Below are 17,115 nucleotides of genomic sequence, written 5' to 3' on the forward strand. Positions count from 1 at the left end.
TCATGGTGGCAAGGACTGACTGAACTTGGGCATCAATGCATCGGAGCTTATCGCATCTTCAGCCCTCGCATCACTTCTATACTTCTCTCGCTGGCTGGAAATATGAAAACCTATCAGTTTTCTTTCAACTGTCCACGATCTTGTGACGTGACAAGTGACACACCAGTGATACAAGACATGTCTACGAAACACAATCTACGCGACACAATGCAACACAGCAAGGGCCCAAAAGATGCACAAGACCTGAATCCCATTACCCACTCCGTCGCTAAGCTATCTCTAATCTGGTGGTGGTATCACAAACGAGAAGTAGAAAAAAAAGAGCAGAGAAAAGGAGAGAAGACAACAACCAGACACAGGAAAAGAAAAGAGCAAGGCAGCTCTTAGCTAACTCCCCAGCCAAACTCCAAAACTAGCCTTCCGATCCTTTTTCGCCACAGCCCAAATCATCTTACATCCACCACCTAGCTAACTGTCAAAAGATAGAGTTGAAAAAAAGCCACCCTGACCACCACCACACTCCACTCAGACAAAATTAAACTTTACACCAAGCCCAACCACCGCATAGCCTTGCTACTTCGGCCCCTCTCAATCTCCTCGCGCCGCCGGAGGTACAGCGGCATTAGCCGGCGCTCTTCCGGGTCAGGCTCCGATTCGTCACTGTAGTAGTCCTCGTCATCGTTGTTGTTGACGACAACGGGGGCAGCCGCGGTATATTCGGGTGGGGATTCTGAGTGCTCGAGGGATTCGTTATCTGCCTGGCCACCGGTGGATACCGCCGTTGACGTGGGTGGTAGTGTTAACGTTGATGACGGGGCGATGCCACGCGGTGAGAGGGGATCCGAGTGCTTCTTTTGATGGCGGGGGCTGTATGCAGTCTTCACGATGGGTTGGTTTGTGATGGCGTGTTCAGCGGGCAAAGGGGGGACAGGGGGGGTGCCGTAGTTGACCTCTCCCCATTGCATGCGGCCACTGCTTGAGGAATCATCGGTGAAGGAAGCACGAGTGGAACGACGCCCCCGGCTGGGCGGCGACGCTGCTGCCGAGGACGAGGACCGTGGAGGAATGCTTCGCGGGTTGACGTGATGAGGTGGATGCGCTGGCGTCGATGACGATTCGGTCGGGGAAGATGGCGGTGTGATGAGGGTTGACGTCGATACCAAGGGGTTTTTCTCCGAGTGCGGTTTCACGTCAGGCGACTCGGTGCTAAGTGAAAGACTCGGACGGCTCTTTCTCGGCGGGGATTGCGGGTCGGGGTGCTTATAGAGCGGGCGTTCTGGCATGTAATAATCCGATATGGAGATCAAACTCTCGCGGATCGCAGCGACGAACGCAGCAGTCTCGAATCCGGTAGCGGACGAAGCGAGGAGGAAGTTGGCCTTAGAAAAGGAGCAGGGCCCGACAAAGGCGCCGGACTTGCGTGACCCCCGACGGTTGAGAGACCGGAAGCCCTCGCTCGCACGGCGGTTTGCGTCCGGTACCGACAGGGACTGTTGTACCGGGGTCGAGACATCACTGTCGATAATACCCACGACCTTCATCACCTCTGTCCCAATGAGCGTCTGGAGGGCCAGAACGGTCGGGAGATGCTCGGAAGGATACTCGATGAGCAGGAAGCGCACATCCGGGTGAGTGGCTAGGTACGTTTCAAGGTGAGGGATGATCAGGGCGGCGAGCAGAGCGCGGTCGGCAAAGGGGTTGCTTTGGGTCTGTTTGGTGAGAGGTTGGGCGGTAAACGCCTGCATCGCGTTGGCGATAAGATATCTGTCTGCGTTAGCACCTGCTCTCTTCAATCAAGCTGAAGCTTCGGTTACGTACCTAATATCTAATCGCCCGCTTCGCGACAGCCCGCTCGTCTTGAACCCCAGTTTCTCGATTTGCCCGATGATCTCTGATAGCCGGTTTTTGGTCACCCCACTCTCGGACCCAACGGCCATGATCAAGTCGAGCCTTCTCTCGCCATCATTGGGCTCGGCCTGCCCGTCGCACTCCAAAGCCCTCCACAGACCAGCTTCTGCCGGGAACTCGGCGCCATCCGCGGCCGAAAAAACCCGGTCTTGTAACGGGAACTGGGAGCCGAGGAACGACCGCAGGAAGTTCTGTATGGAAGCTGCCGTCTCCTGCCCAACGCTGATACTATAGAACCTCGTATCCATCAGTGGCGTGGCTACAGATGAGGTATCTAGCGGATTTGGCGAGTGATTCGGGGTGGGGAGGCCATGAACCAAGTCTTTTCGCGCCCAGGGAACGACTGCGCCAGCATCGCCGTCCTCTGGTTGACCTTGGTTGGCCTCTTGTCCATCGCCTATCGCCAGATAGCTTGTGCCTTGGAAAGCGTCATAATGAGGCACCAAAGGGCCCGATACCGATATTGATTGCCGTGGTGTCTTATACCCTTCACTCAGCCGTCTGAACACAAAGTTCTGCAGTTTGTCGGGTGTCTCGGGGGTGAAGAAGACGACGAGATCCTCCAAAAGTGGCAGCACCGACTCGAAAGGCTGTTGCTCTATTGTGTCAGGTGGTCGAGAGGTGGGTGGCTCATTTGAATTTCCATCCCCATCTGGAGGCAATTGGTCATTTGGCGACTCCGGCACAGCCACGTCCTCTCGAGTGTTGTTATGGCCAGTCGGCTGTTGCTTCGGCGACAAGTTCGACTCGGCGGTCCGTGATCTTTTGTGAGATAGAACCCCGGGTACCTGACCCTGTGGGTGGTAGACATTGGGCCGGTTGCCGCCAAGTGCCGCATTACCGGCCCAGACTATCGGCGAGGACGGGATGTGGATCCTCAGCGGCGGCTTGCGAGGCGCGGCTGAAGCGGGCTCTTCCGCCGCTGTGGCGTCGAGTGAGACACGGGGAGTCGGGTCCTCGTAAAGCCTTGTTTGGCCGTCGCTTGATGAGGGCGGTCTGGGCCCCCGAAGAACTTCGGAAGTCTCGGCAGTGGTTGAGCTCAGCCGCTTCTTGGACGGTGGGATATCAACCAGCTTAACTGTGAGTTCCACATCTGGCGTGAGCGGCTGGAGAAACTCGGTCTCTTTGTCGAGCGCGTCTGCAGCTCTCATGGCGCGGATGATGCGGTCCTCAAAAGAGTCGCCGCCGGCGTCGCCCATGTATCCGCCCCATTCGTACCGTCGACTCGGCGCTCGATCGAGTATGGTCGGCTCAAAATCCTCGTCCATCGCCACACTTTCCGAAGGTGAGTCCCCGGCTTCGTAATCTGAGAGCCTCGCTGACGATAACCTGGCAGCCCCAATGCTCGCTAGCCGGACGAACGTGGCATGAGCTTCTTCGATATCGCCATCCGGCTCATGCTCCATGATGGTCGAGAGACATGACACCTGGGCCGACATGGTGCCCCCGTGCAGGAAGACAAGTCGCTTCTCGCCTGTTGATGCCGAAGGCCTCAAGAACTCCAGGGCCTCTGTGTGTCGATTCTGGGAAGCAGTGTGATAACGGCGGATGAGCTCCCGTGGGTCGAAGGGTGTGTCCGGCTCGAGGTCCTTCAAGTAATTTTGAAGACTTGGGAGGACGAGGATCTGGGGCGAGGCCGGGAGAAGACGCAATTGAGTCGACACGAGCTCCGAGGGGCCCTCCAAGGCAACGATACGCCCGGGGCGCCGTTGTGGGATCGGCACGGCCATGCTGAATCCAGAATCAACGGCCGTTCTTCAACAAGCGGGAGGCTCGAGATCGTCGCCGCCACGCTCCTTTGCTGGAACCAACGAAGCAAGCGGAGCTGGGGTGAGGGATGTGTGGGGATTTCTAGAATATTAGAAAAGAAGAAAGGTCCCCAGACGGCCCTGCCGATGTCCGTGTGAGGTTTGCGATGTTTGCGAAATAGTTCCCGGGCGGCGCAACCAACGGACCAACGGTCGTGCAGTCGACAGCGAGTGGCTTCGAAAAAAGAAATCGAGATCGACCAAACATGGGCTAGGTGGAATCCTCGAGGGACCAAGAACGCGAGGGGGTGGCTTGCATGAAAGCCATGGGTAATGGGGGAAGAGAAAGCGAGAAGGTGAGAAGTGACAAGGAGACCTGGAGGGCGGGCTTCGGATGAGAGACCTGCATCTAGCCTGGGTGCATGCTGTGTGCTACCCGGATTGGGAAGTGTGTGAGTCTAAAAGTCGACCCAACAACTCAGCCCATCACACATGCGCCGCCTTGTTGCGCGGAGCAAACAAATGGGAAAGTGGGTTAAAAGTCCAGTGAAAGTCCAGGGGCAGTTAATGAAAGACCCAAAGAACAGGTCAAGACATGGTGTGGTGGGGTAGGAAGGAGGGGGGGGATCTTTGGGCCATGGAACTTGGGTTATGGTTGTCCGATTCCGGGCATTTTTTGCCTTTCTTAGGGCTCAGGCTGCAAGTGAGAAAATAGAGTAAAGGTACGGACGGTAATCGGTACCAGGTAAAAGGGAAGGAGCGGGCGGATCGAACCAGAGATGCTCAACTGCACTGCACCTCTGCCTGAACTGAGGAGGAAGGAGGGGGTGGGGTGGCATGGGGGGTGTTTTCTTTCATCCATCCCGTCCTCTCTGTTTCCCGGAATTGCCATGTAAATTGATTTCTCTCTCTTTTTTTTTTTTCGGGAAGAATGCAAAAGAAGTTGCATCTTTCGAACAGCCGGGAACTCTCCCGGATACCAGCAGGACAGCCACCAAGATAATCAGTCCAGTGATTGGCCATCCCGACCTTGAAACGGAGTTGTGCGATGTGAGGAACCAAAACTTGGGGAATGCTGTGTGTAAGCGCCTGGTGTGCACACCAACGGCCACCGTGCAAGGCCCCGGCCAGGTGAGATACCGGGACGGTGTGCCATGTAAAGGCATCCGTTAGGCTCGTTTACGCACGTTGCCAGACGCAACAAATGGAGCAGAGCCTTTTCAGCTGCACGTCGGCTCTGCGCCGCCCCCACGGCCAAACTACCTACCAGTGCCAGGGTTGTACATACATAAGGTCTTGCATGGGGAAGCGAGGTCGGTCATGCAGGTTGCTGATCTCTGCAGGCAACTTAAGGCGTTTGCAGCCGTACGGGTTGCGTGTTGATAACGTTCCACCCCAGGCGACTGGGGCTGAACTGCGGACAAAGTGCGAACAAGGCTCTGCAAATATTGGGCGCGTTGGCAGTTGCAATCGGAGGTCGTGAACCTGAAACTCCATCTCTTGGATGATCTGTTGTGCAGGACGCTAACCCGCTCAAGGTAAGGGACGTGCGTCAGGCTGTGGGGTTAGCCGGGTTGGATGCTGGGGGATCCTATCACGCCTGTAAAATGACCGGGCATCTCCCGATCTGGGCTGGGATCATGTAAAAATAGTGACTGGTCACCTTTCATCCAAATTTGCTCGTCTGATCTGGGATGCCAAAGCCGTATTGTCTCGGAGTTGATTCAACAGAACCACATATCTATTTTTTACATGGTGGAATACTCACCTGGGTGTTGTGTAACCAAATACCTAGGTACCAAGTAATGGATATCCGGATGTGCGACCATCTTGACAACAGAGCCCCGCTACGAAGGAAACGCAGAATCGGAATCGGCGGCCAGGATGTCATCTCGCCGCCCCACCACGGACGGCCATGTTTCCCGCCCGTCTCGCCGCCAACAGGCGCCTCCCGTCCCAACTACCGCGAAAACTACAGTCTGATGCAACTCTATTATGGACTGTTGGCAAGATAAGTCGAAGGATATGCTATTTTCTGCATCTCTCGCCACAAAACCGCTTGGGAAAGTCAAAGTCACATCTCGCAAAAATCACACTTGATCGGTTGGCAGAAAGGCGTTCGGTCATAGCCGAGGGCTGAATGGCTGGATTTGTGGATTTGTTGCTGTTCTTTCTTCCTTTGACCTTGTCCCCACGCCGATCCACGGGGAGATATCTGCAATCTCAACTTTCTTTGCTCCGGCGCTCGGCTGCAGTTACCCGACTACCCTGCATGGTATCAACTAATGATGGGCTTCGTTCAATCAGCAGGTGAGCAGGTCTGGCGTGCGTATGGATCTTGCTCCGCCATCTGGAACCATGCGCCTGCAGGATCAAGCTTCCCGAGACATAGACAACCACTTGGCTCGCTGTATTCCCAATCATCGTCTCACTGTGGGGATTTCTTGCGGCGACCCAGCCATCATCTGCGGGCGAACCATGATCCCTGGTTCTCGGATTTGCCTCCCCTACGCGGCGAAGTCCCGTGGAACCAACCGGGCGCTTGCAGCCGATCGCCAGTCCTGATAATCAAACTGAATCAGCGTTCGGTGGCGCCTTGGAAGCTGGGATATCACGTGTGTAACAGCGCGGACTCAACCACATCATGAAACAGCTCTCCGGGCTTCCTCAATTTACTCCATGAGGGCGGCAAGCTCGGCTTCCTCTTCAGCGCTTAGCAGGCCCTCGCCACCGACCTCCTTTTGATCTTCCTCGGCGGGCTTCTCCTGCTCCTCCAGCGCGGCGTCCAAGCCGGCCTTCTCCAGAGGCCATGTCCGGACCGTACCGTCAATGCTCACGCTGCAGACCCGGTCGCCCGACCCGCTCGGGCCCCTGAGCACGACCAGTTCTGTGACCTCGTCGTAGTGTCCCACAAGGGAGCAATGGAGCTTGCCCGAGGTCCGGTCCCAGAACTTAATGTCCTCGTCCCTGCCAGCCGTGATCACCCACTTCTCCGTGACCGCCACAGCGCGCACGTGGTCTCCGTGGTGGAAGGTGTCCTCGCAGATGAAGTTCCTCATCCTCGACAGGCACTTCGCAGTGCCGTCGCCGCTCGACGTCCAGAGATCGACTTCATCGCTGTCGCGGTCGAGCACGAGCTTGTAGACGGTCGTCTCGTGTTCCAGAATGGTCCGGCGGTCCGTGCCTGGGGCGTCGGGGGACGTTTCAGCGACCTGCTCCCACCCGTCGAGCCGGATCTTCCACCGGCGGATGTGCGGGTCGCTGCTGGCGCTGATGAGACTGACCTCGCTCTCGGTGGAAGACGCATGGTCGACGACCAGGTCCTGCAGGCTGAGCATGTTTACCTCGCTGTCCTGCAGGGTATGCAACCTGGCTCCCGTGGAAATGTCCCAGACCATGATCTTCTTGTCGGCGCCACCGCTGATCAGGATGTCCTTGCCTCCGACCGTCGCACACACGACGGCTTTGACAAAGTCTGTGTGGCCGACATATTTACGCCCGGGGGCCTTAGAGGCCAGATCCCAGGACCAGATGTTCTTGTCCCACGATCCGGCGAAGAGGGTTCCGGAGTTGGGGCCGCCGACAGCGACAGAGCAGACTGGGGCAGTTGGGCCGCGGTAAGCCGTCTTGGTGTCCTCGGGCTCCTGGAAAAGTATCAGAACACCGATTTTAATTTAATTTATCTTCCAGTCTAGTTAGGCATACGTACGTTAAGCTTGACTAGCCGCACAGCACCAGCCGACTCAGCAACCAAGAGAGCCGATGAAGGAGATCTGGGGTCAGGTACGGCGGCCAAAATCTTGGATTTTAGAGAAATTGGGTTGCCATATTTGTTCCCAGCTTTGGCTGCCCGCCGGTGCCTCTTCTCCTGAGCCGCGCTGTAAGATAATTAGCCAAGGGTTGCCCGGACATTAATCAGTTGTTTACCCCTTTTTAAACTCACTCGGTCTCGAAAAAGTGCTCGGGGTCAACGGATTGCATTTTGGAGGTTGTTTGGAAGCTGTTGTGCCCCAAAACTTGTCTGTAAAATATCTATCACCAAGGAGATTAATATACCTCTTCAATTCTTCGCTGCCTGGCAGAAATCAAGTATTTTTGCTGCTGCCTCGAGTTGTTGATGAGTGAGCCCGTCTTTAAGTTGTCTACCTAAGGTAGGCAAGTGCCTGATGGAAAGCAATCGAAGTGGCCAGGCGATGGCAGCTGGCGGGCCACTTACAAGGGTATGGCTGAACCTATGGTGGGGCTCGAGCGCGAAAACTAATTGGGAACGCGGGTCGACGCGTCTCCTTTCAACACCACTTTATGTACATCCCCACACTTCAACAGCACCACTTCACCGCCCCAGACGTAATAATATCCACCACACCAAAAACATATCCAAAAGGGCCGGACTTTACCAGCCAAAGGATCGGATGCTCGGAGTTCGAAACTGAGCTCCAATTAACAGCATGACATCTTTTATCTCCTCGCGGCCACGGGCAAGGCCGGCGCACACACAGGGGACTACTCGTTGCGCATATACCCCCGACGGTACTAAGCTGGTCACAGTTGGCTCCAACAATCTCATTCGTGTCTACAAGACGGGCTCCGATGGCGAACCCGACAACATCGACGACTGCCAGGAACAGAACCTGGCCGTGTCCGCGAGTAACAGCTTCTTCATCGCCGGAGCCGAAGATGGCACCGTCAGCTATTACATTCTCGCCGCCACACCGAATGCCACCAGCATGTTCGACAAGTTTCTGCTTCGCACCTCCATGCCCGTCCGCGATGTCGCCATCTCCCCCGATAACAAGTGGTGCGCTGTGGCCAGTGACGAGCTGACCGTCAAGCTGGTCGGCATTCAAGACAACACCCAGCTGCTCACATTGAAGGAGCATGGCAAACCGACCAAGCATCTGTCGTTTGACCCCAAGGGCAGCATGCTGGCCCTGTCGTGTACCGATGGAGTCGTCTATGTCTACTCCCTGACGGCCGAGCACCCCGAGCTCATCCGCAAGGTGGACGGCGTCATCGGCCGGATGGAGACCGAGTCAGAGGCCTCGTGCAAGGTGGTATGGCATCCCGACGGGCGGGCATTTGCTATGCCGACTCCAACGAGGGATATTCAAGTCGTATCCAAGAACGACTGGGAGAAGCAGCGCGCCTTTTCCAAGGGGCATGACGGGGACATCACTGCTGTGGCCTGGTCTCCAAACGGCGCCCTGCTCGCGACGGCGGGCAAGGACAAAAAGCTGCTAATTTGGTCTACCAAGGACCAGACCGTTCTTGCGAGATATGAGTACCCGAATGTTGTTGACATTGCTTGGCACCCAACCAAGAACTTGGCCTCTTTCACCACCTCGGACGGTGAAGTCTTCATCTGCGAGGAGTTTATCTCAGAGCAGTTTGCTTCGATGCTCAGGCTGCCCCAACAGCCCGCCCCTTTTATCCATGATCCCCTCGCGGATATTGGCGCCAACAACCGGAGGCCAGAGCCGAATGGGACGAACCTGCCCTCACGCCCTCGGAGGGGTTCCATCGACAGCTTGGATGACTTGTTGGATGATGATAATTTTGGGGACGAGAATGACGGTTTTGTGGTTGACGATGATGGGGCGGGCTACACGCTTAATGCGGCTCAAAAACGCCCAGCTGATGATGACCTTCTCGGGCAGCGTCCTAGCAAACGCGGGAACTTTGTCCAACCACAGGTTCATCGGGCCTTCCAGCCTGGCGCAACCCCCTGGCGTGGGAACCGGAAGTACCTTTGTTTGAACCTGATCGGCTTCATATGGACTGTAGATCAAGACTCACATCATACGGTCACAGTAGAGTTCTACGACCATGAGTTCCACAGAGACTTCCACTTTACCGACACCTTCCTCTACGACCAGGCGTGTCTGAACGAAAAGGGCGCGCTCTTCTCATGCCCGCCCAAGGACGAGGCTCCAGCTGTGCTCTTCTATCGCCCGCACGAGACCTGGACCCAGCGGACCGACTGGCGCATCGAGCTGCCCAAGGGCGAAGCGGTCCTGGCCATGTCGCTCAGCGATAGGTTTATTACCGTCACGACAACGGGGAATTATGTGAGGATATACACGCTCTTTGGCATTCCCTACCGGGTGTACCGGCCCAAGAGCACGCCCGCCGTCTCATGTGCGAGCTGGGGGGATTATGTTCTTACTATGGGCAACGGCCCTGTTGGTGCAGATGGCATGTGTCGGTTGCTGTACACCATTGAGAACATCAAGCGGGACGAGATCTGCCAAAACGAAGACACGGTCGCACTGCCTGAAGGAGCAACCGTCAAGAGCGTCTTCTTCTCAGACAGCGGGGTACGTTACGCTACTTCTCCCCCCTTTTCCCACTTGTCACTAACACCCTCAGGACCCCTGCATCTACGATTCAACGGGCACGCTCCTAACTCTCCTCCACTGGCGCGAGCCATCCCGCGCCTCCTGGATCCCGCTCCTCGACACCAAGCTCCTCCCGCGGCTCGCCTCAGGCCGCAAAAACGAAACCTACTTCCCCATCGCCGTCGCCGACAACAAATTCCACTGCATCATCCTCAAAGGCGGCGACCAATACCCCTATTTCCCGCGCCCCCTGCTCTCCGAGTTCGAGTTCTCCATCCCACTCGTCTCAGCCCCCCCACCCAAGAAGAGCAAAAAGACAAAGCCCTCCAAAACCCGCGGCGACGACTTCGACGAGGACATGCTCTCAGGCGACGAGTCCCCCTCCTCCCCAGAACCCGAAGACGACGACCCCGCCACCAGCGATACGGAAACCCTCGCCCTCACACAAACCTACCTCCAAAAATCCGTACAGTGCGCCCAGCTCGCCGACCAACTCTCCACCTCGCGGGGCACGGCGTCGCAGCGGGCGCGGCTGGCGCGCTTGCAGCTGGACGTCGACAAGGCGCTGCTGCAGATGCTGGCGGTCGAGTGCCGCGAGGGCGGCGAGGACCGCGGCATGCGCGCGCTCGAGATGGTGCAGCTCATGCGGGATCGGTCGGGCAGGATGTTGGAGGCGGCTGGGAAGGTGGCGGAGAGGTATGGGAGGGCGGTGTTGGGGGGGAAGATTAGGGAGTTGGGGGAGTTGGGGGGTGGGGAGGAGGAGGAGGATGGGGATGGGGATGGGAATGTGTTTGGTTGAGGTGTTTTGTTTGGGGGTTGGGTTGGGGGTTAGGTTTGGCTGGTTGGCTAGTTGCCTGGCTGGTTGGCTGGTGCCCTGTCTACTTGCATGCCATGCTATGCCCTACCTGTCCGTTCTACGAGTGTTTGGATGGCGAGGAGGTTGGAAGGGAATGGGGCTGTAACGACGGTTTAACGAGGCCGCAATCATGTGTTTCCCTTTCTATATACTTGTTTGAACTGAGCTTCTGGTTTGGCTTGGTTCCGTGGCGATGGTGCACATACAAGACGTCCCGTGTTTCGTTTGGTTTGGACGGCCGCAATGGCATTGATGATGGGCGGTTTTCTCGCCGGCAAATGGGTGTGATAGCATGACGCCTATAGCATGCCTTTTACCAACTACCGGTTTCTCGTACTAAGTCCATGGGGAGATAGTATAGGTTTGCGCGTTTCCGGGTAGTTGTGGGAAAGTGTGGATCTTCGAAACAGAAACTTGGCGGTGCGTTTTGTTAGCTCCCGGGGAGTTAAGCTGCCCCCCTTCAGGTTTCTTATGCGTGATAATTATGGTTGGCGGTCGATACCTACGGGGATGCCAAGCATGTTAACGTATGTAATGCAGCGCTCGAACGGGTTAGGCAATCGAACACCGGCCCGTTTCAGCCAGAAGCGGGCCGCTTTGACATGAGCGACAGACCGGCAACAGTTGTAACAGGCCGATGTTCGATTGCCTAACCCGTTCGAGCGCTGCATAACATACGTTACACAAGAACAAGAGGAAAGGAGGCATCACCAAACTGACAACCGACATGTAGATCACCTCCCGAGCTAGCTGTTCGATACGACCCGTCACAATTCAACACTCGATAACCATTGGGACAACCCACTTTTGGAAACTCACTACCGATTCCGGCAAGGCAGACCGGCAGACCGCAGAAATCACGACAGCTGCGGATCCCTTCTTGCCTCGCCTAAGCTGGGTGTAACTCACACAAGGCTTGGGGGGTAGTTTAGACGCAGAGCCATGTACCAAGTTGCATCTGGATCCGGCTGAACGCTTACCCTTACAACGTCGGTGTGCTGGCTTGGCGCATCGGCAGACATGAGACCTAAAGGGGACGGGAGCCGGAGCGACGTCCGTGATGTGGCCAAGAAAAGGAGGCGGCCACATGGAAAACCAAGAAGTCGACACGTCGTGTACATCGGTGATCATGCGCTTTGGGCGATCGAAGGGAGGGTGAAACATGGGCTGGCAAGTTCGGGTCCGTCAGATGCACCGTGATGGTGCGGTGTGCCTTGCTGTCCTCAGATGCGCATCGTGCACGCCCGGAACCGCTGTTCTCATCTCATCCTTCTGTCCCCTTGCAGTAAGCTGGCGGCCGCGCGAGATGGCGTGTCGGTACCAAAATAGAGACGAAGGAATGAAGCTTGGCTGGATCTAGCAGGGGCGGGCCGGTGGGAAAGAAGTGACGGGGAAGCTTCGCATGTGTGTCACAGGATGCAGCTTGTCGGCACCAGGCCAACAGTCAGAAGCTGGAACGGATAAAGCGATTCGCACCAACGGTTGGCTGTTGAACGGATACCTTTGCCCAAGAGAGCTGAAGCTGATGATGCACGCACGCGGCAACCGCAGAAAGGGGTACAAGTCTCAACCTCAGCTTTCATGTGCCGTTGGAAGATGCCCCAACCGAAAAGAGTCCCTTATCCAATAGGAGTCCGATGTTGCCATGTTCCTGGCATGCAGCTGCCGTTGAGATGCCATCGTTGGAAAGTCGTGCCGCTCAACCAATTCAACCGCGCTGAGATGTTTCAGTTGACCGAAGACATCTGTTGGAAGTGGCGCTGTCTGACAGAAATCTCGGTAATTTTGAATTGTTTTGGATTGATGTTGCTGCTTGTTAGGCCAGAACCCTTGGGTTCGGCAGTAGTCGTCAGTGATGGTGGCACAGACGATGTAGGAAGATCAAAATGGGCATGTTTAAAATTCAAGGTTCGGCAGAGTGGGCCCTCTAACCAGATAAAAGCCGGACTCCAAAGGGAACAAGAAGAGGAAAGTAAAAAGTAGATCGAGCGAAAGGATCAAACAAAAGCAGCCAGGCATAACAACAGTAAATCGGTTATTTGTAACATGACAGCGCACTCCTCCAGGGTTCATACCTGAATGCACTGCATCAAAAACGGCGCTCAAGCATTTGGCGGCTCGAATAGAAACACCAGCAGTCTGGCTTTCACCTCTCCGGCTATGTACAACGCCGAATCCCGCATTCCCTTTCCACGTTGCATTTGGTCGCGGGGTCACGGTGTCTTCGCGCCGGAGACAGCCCCGGCAGCAAGAGGGGAGAGCCAAGGTTCACTAGGCCCGAGCCAGGTTAAAGGACATGAGGGGCAAAGGAGGGATGGATGCGGAGATACCGCCACGGCATCTAGGCTTCTAGAGGCAATTCTAGAGCTTCTCATGTCCGACCGAGTGTTTCATGATCAAACCTCCCCCGGGTGTGGCAAAGTACGACAGGGCCGCGGCTGGAAGATCTCCATGTTAGCTTCGTTGGAAAAGCCAATCTGACTCGGGCCCCAGATCCGCACTCCGTATCCAAATTCAGAACCATGCCCGTATCGGCCAAGACCGCGCCGCTAACTATCCCGCTTCCCGGGCCCACCTTAGTTGAGACCTCAATGTGGATTCTGAGAGCGTGGGTTTGTGGGTGTCAATCCAACAAGGCGAGCGAGCATCATCCTTAGAAATGTTAACCAAACTTCAAAACAGAATATTTGCTGTGCGAATCTCTGATCTCTACACTAGATAGGTATTTCCAAATTTTACGCAGTCCGTGCCAAGTCCTCCGATGTCGATTGGTTCTCTCGGGCCTGCGAGACATCCACCCCGAACATTTTCTCCATGTGGCGCCGTGAAAAGGGAAGGACACGGAGCTCGGGCAGTGATCCAACAATTAAACTACCGCAATCTGGCATGTCCCCCCCGGCCAGCGTTTTGATCTTCTTCCGCTGCTTCGTACAGCTACCTAGTTACTTCCTTTTCCCTTTGCCGCTCGAATGGCCGGCCTCTACAAATACGATTCCCTTGCCGCTGTAGACCACCGGTCGCCCGGATTCGGAGATTTTAATCACAGTGAGGGGTGGGATGAATAACCTTCTCGAACACGGCTCAGCCAAATCTTGGGACGAACCTAACGCCCGGGCCACATCCGCCGTCCAGACGACAACCGTGCGATCTGGCAAGTGTCGCGCCTCTTGACGGCGCATCACAGCGGGGCGTGAAGCCTGCACGGACATTTTAATACCACAGCTGCAATGCGCTGCAGCCCCTCACCATTGAAACCTTCCGTGACACCCTTGACAGGAGGCTTCCATTGCAGCGCTTCTGCGCGATTCAATACCCACCAGTACATATATCCAATGCAAGTTTATACCTTTTAGGTTGCTCTCCACGCACAAAGCATCCGATCAAGTTATCTACGTGTTCCAATACTTTGTACATACTTTCTGTCCAATCCATTTTCTCACCGAACCTCCTGCCACCATCATCACTTGCATCGTCTCCTCGATTCTCCCTTGTGTACGAAGTATCCACCAAACCCCAACTGAAAGCCACTTTCAGGAAGCACCCAAACACCCCCTGGACGGAGCCTCCGAGCAACCTCCCGGGATCGCCCCTTGTGCAGCTCTACCAATCAGTCAACTTCAAGAACCTCTATCCGTCTCCATTGCTTTAGCCCCGACTTCCTTGCGCCACCCGGCAGCGGGACCAAAATCCTGAAGAACATCTTCGCTCCACTCCAGAAGCATTCTTAAGATTCTCCCCCCCTTCTCCGACGCTTCGGTCACATTCCGGATCGGCCAGATTGAACACTGCAAGACACACACGCATCACCCCATCGTGCCGACAACCGAGTGGTGCCGACTGCCGACGGCTGCCACAACATCAGGGAGCTCTTCCTCCAGCCTCGAAGAAACCAACCTGTAAAAAGGAGAGACGACGTGTACGAGAACGAACAGCGAATGCACACAAGCCATCGAACCCCCACGGGCATTTGCTAGCCGTATCAACGCGACTGGCCGGCGCGCAATTAACGAAACTGCGCATTGCGAAGCAATGAGGTAGGCCCCTGCCGAGTCTTTAAGAGTGGTTGTTACTTGCTTGCCTGCCATTTCGATTCCTTTTGCAAGCTGCTTGCTTCTGGCTGGCATTGTATTGGCGTCGAGAAAGTGCGCAGTCTGCGCATGCGCCGCCCCGGTCCCTGCAGGCCCACCCCCCCAGTCTTTGGCTTTTTCTGCTCCTTCTCGCTGTTCACATTGCTGACAGAGTCCGTCAATGTATAGGGCAGATGGCCGCTGCTACTGAAAGTGCGAGGATCCATCCCATCGAAACCCCGGAATCGTCAATGGGTGCGAGGACCATTCCTATTATCGCACCGACCATCCAAATGTCTACACCATCCCCAGGAGAGCCCATGGAGATCACGACTCCGACGGGCTCGTCCGCCCCGGCCTCGGCCACCAAGAGCCCGGACCGCGACGTCAAGATCAACGGGGCGACCAACGACCGACTGCAGCCACCCGCTCCGCAGCACGAACAACCGTCCCACGATAACACCATGCCAGCACCAGCGGTGACAGCCCCGGCCGTCCACCAGCCGAAGGTCCAGACGGCCTTCATTCACAAGTTGTGGAGGTGCGCTTCCTCTCCGACCCAACCTGGCCATCGCCCGCTAAACCTCGTGACAGCATGCTGGAAGACCAAAAGATACAACATTTAATCTCGTGGACGGCGAACTCGGACAGCTTCGTCATTCAGCCGTCGCATGAGTTCTCCAAGGTGCTTGCGTAGGGAGACCCCGCCCATATCTAGCCTGTCGGCCATTTCTCACACAGGATAGGCAATACTTCAAGCATACCAACATTTCGTCGTTTGTACGCCAACTGAACATGTATGGGTTTCATAAAGGTACAGTTCGCAGATTGCGCCGTCCTATGGTTTGGTGGCAATGGACTGCCGCTGACGGTTAGGTAGTGAGTGATGTTTTCGCCCACGGAACCCCCGACTCGACCATGTGGGAGTTCAAGCACGGGAACGGCAACTTCAAGCGGGGAGACATGATTGGGCTGCGCGAGATCAGGCGCCGAGCCTCTCGCCATGCGCTGGTTCACAGGGAGTACAACAACCCAAGGGCGCCGCCATCACAGCCCGGGACGCCCTCGGAACCCGTGCCGCCCACGCACGAAGTGTCGAACCCGAAGCTGAGCAGCATCGAGCACACCCTTTATGATCTGAGCGCGAGGCTGCAGCGCCATGAGGAGAACGCCCAGTTCATGCAAGTCAAGCACGAGGTCATGATGGACACGGTGGCCCGCTTGCTGCAATATAACCAAGACTTGTCCCGTGCGGTCCTGGCCCTTACCCCCGGCCCCGACAACCCGATACATCGGGACGGTAAGTGTTGGCCGTTTCCCAGGTTTGGTGGTGCCAGTATAGCCTAATATTTTCTCCGATGGTAGTGTCGGTTCTGCAGTCGGAAGTCCAGCGGCAGATGGATGTGTTCCGCACTCTCGAGCAACCCCACGAACCCGTCTTTGCCAGTACCCGCCCGTACTTCGCCAACGTGGAGAACGCTCCCGTGTCGCCGCGGCAATTACCCCAAGACGACCCCCGCAGATCCAATCTCGCGGTTCCCCAGCCGCGGCAATCCAATTACTACCGCCCGTCGGTACCCTCGAACCTGTCGATCAGCACCCGCCGTCCATATGGATCAATAGGCGGTAACAGCACGCAATCATCGCCCTCATCGATCCGCGTCCAGCCGCCGCCGCCGCCGCCGCCCGGACCGCACCCCTTGGCAAACGTCGAGCTGCCCCCTGGTAGCCTCGCGCGGCGGCACACGTCGGCCGACATTCGGGCGCACGGGTGGCAGCCGAACCCGCCTCCGTTTGCATCCGGTCCTCCGTCGTCCCAGTGGCCGTCGTCGCCCAGCCGCCTCGCGCCCGGCGACGACCAGCGCATCCGCGATTCGTTCTCCCATTATTCACTCCAGCCAGCCTCGCAACCGCACTCACGCCCTGCAACGCCCCCTCTGCCGCATCTGTCCAACGGCGGCCCGCCCCCTGCGGTGGACACGTTTGGGAGCTGGTCATGGAACTCGGCAAACCGCAGCGACAACAGGAACCTGATGGTTAAGGACCACTCGGCGCCGCCTACGCGGAGAGGCAGCATGGCCCACATTCTCAACCCGACCGATACAGCCGAGCGAGCGGACGAAGACGGGCCGGATCCCAGGGGAGATGACGACCGGAAGAGGAAGAGGTTGCAGTAAACGACACGTCTTCGACGACGA

The 17,115-nt window shown here is 56.6% G+C and overlaps 4 protein-coding genes across 4 annotated transcripts; 2 read left to right on the plus strand and 2 right to left on the minus strand.

Annotated features, from left to right (window-relative positions):
- Window positions 1-398: 398 nt before the first annotated feature.
- Window positions 399-4,065, minus strand: F5144DRAFT_113772 (uncharacterized protein). Its single transcript, XM_066782152.1, has 2 exons — window positions 1,819-4,065; window positions 399-1,764 (listed from the first exon to the last, which is right to left on the minus strand). Exons 1-2 carry the CDS (start codon window positions 3,636-3,638, stop codon window positions 543-545), a joined length of 3,042 nt encoding a protein of 1,013 aa, XP_066646396.1. The 5' UTR covers window positions 3,639-4,065; the 3' UTR covers window positions 399-542.
- A 2,251-nt stretch (window positions 4,066-6,316) lies between these two features.
- Window positions 6,317-7,826, minus strand: F5144DRAFT_113776 (WD40-repeat-containing domain protein). Its single transcript, XM_066782153.1, has 3 exons — window positions 7,600-7,826; window positions 7,366-7,534; window positions 6,317-7,300 (listed from the first exon to the last, which is right to left on the minus strand). Exons 1-3 carry the CDS (start codon window positions 7,635-7,637, stop codon window positions 6,329-6,331), a joined length of 1,179 nt encoding a protein of 392 aa, XP_066646397.1. The 5' UTR covers window positions 7,638-7,826; the 3' UTR covers window positions 6,317-6,328.
- A 278-nt stretch (window positions 7,827-8,104) lies between these two features.
- On the plus strand, window positions 8,105-10,793 carry F5144DRAFT_481913 (WD40-repeat-containing domain protein; the record flags this gene model as incomplete). Its single annotated transcript, XM_066785311.1, has 2 exons — window positions 8,105-9,973; window positions 10,026-10,793. The coding sequence occupies 2 exons, from the start codon at window positions 8,105-8,107 to the stop codon at window positions 10,791-10,793; spliced, it is 2,637 nt and encodes an 878-aa protein (XP_066646398.1).
- Window positions 10,794-15,111: 4,318 nt separating this feature from the next.
- On the plus strand, window positions 15,112-17,094 carry F5144DRAFT_483111 (HSF-type DNA-binding-domain-containing protein; the record flags this gene model as incomplete). The annotated part of the gene is made up of 5 exons (XM_066785373.1): window positions 15,112-15,458; window positions 15,512-15,610; window positions 15,664-15,731; window positions 15,798-16,217; window positions 16,283-17,094. 5 exons carry the CDS (start codon window positions 15,112-15,114, stop codon window positions 17,092-17,094), a joined length of 1,746 nt encoding a protein of 581 aa, XP_066646399.1.
- Between the last annotated feature and the right edge of the window lie 21 nt (window positions 17,095-17,115).

The sequence above is a fragment of the Chaetomium tenue genome (genome assembly GCF_020726465.1).
Source record: "Chaetomium tenue strain MPI-SDFR-AT-0079 chromosome Unknown F5144scaffold_2, whole genome shotgun sequence".
NCBI classification, from domain to species: domain Eukaryota; kingdom Fungi; phylum Ascomycota; class Sordariomycetes; order Sordariales; family Chaetomiaceae; genus Chaetomium; species Chaetomium tenue.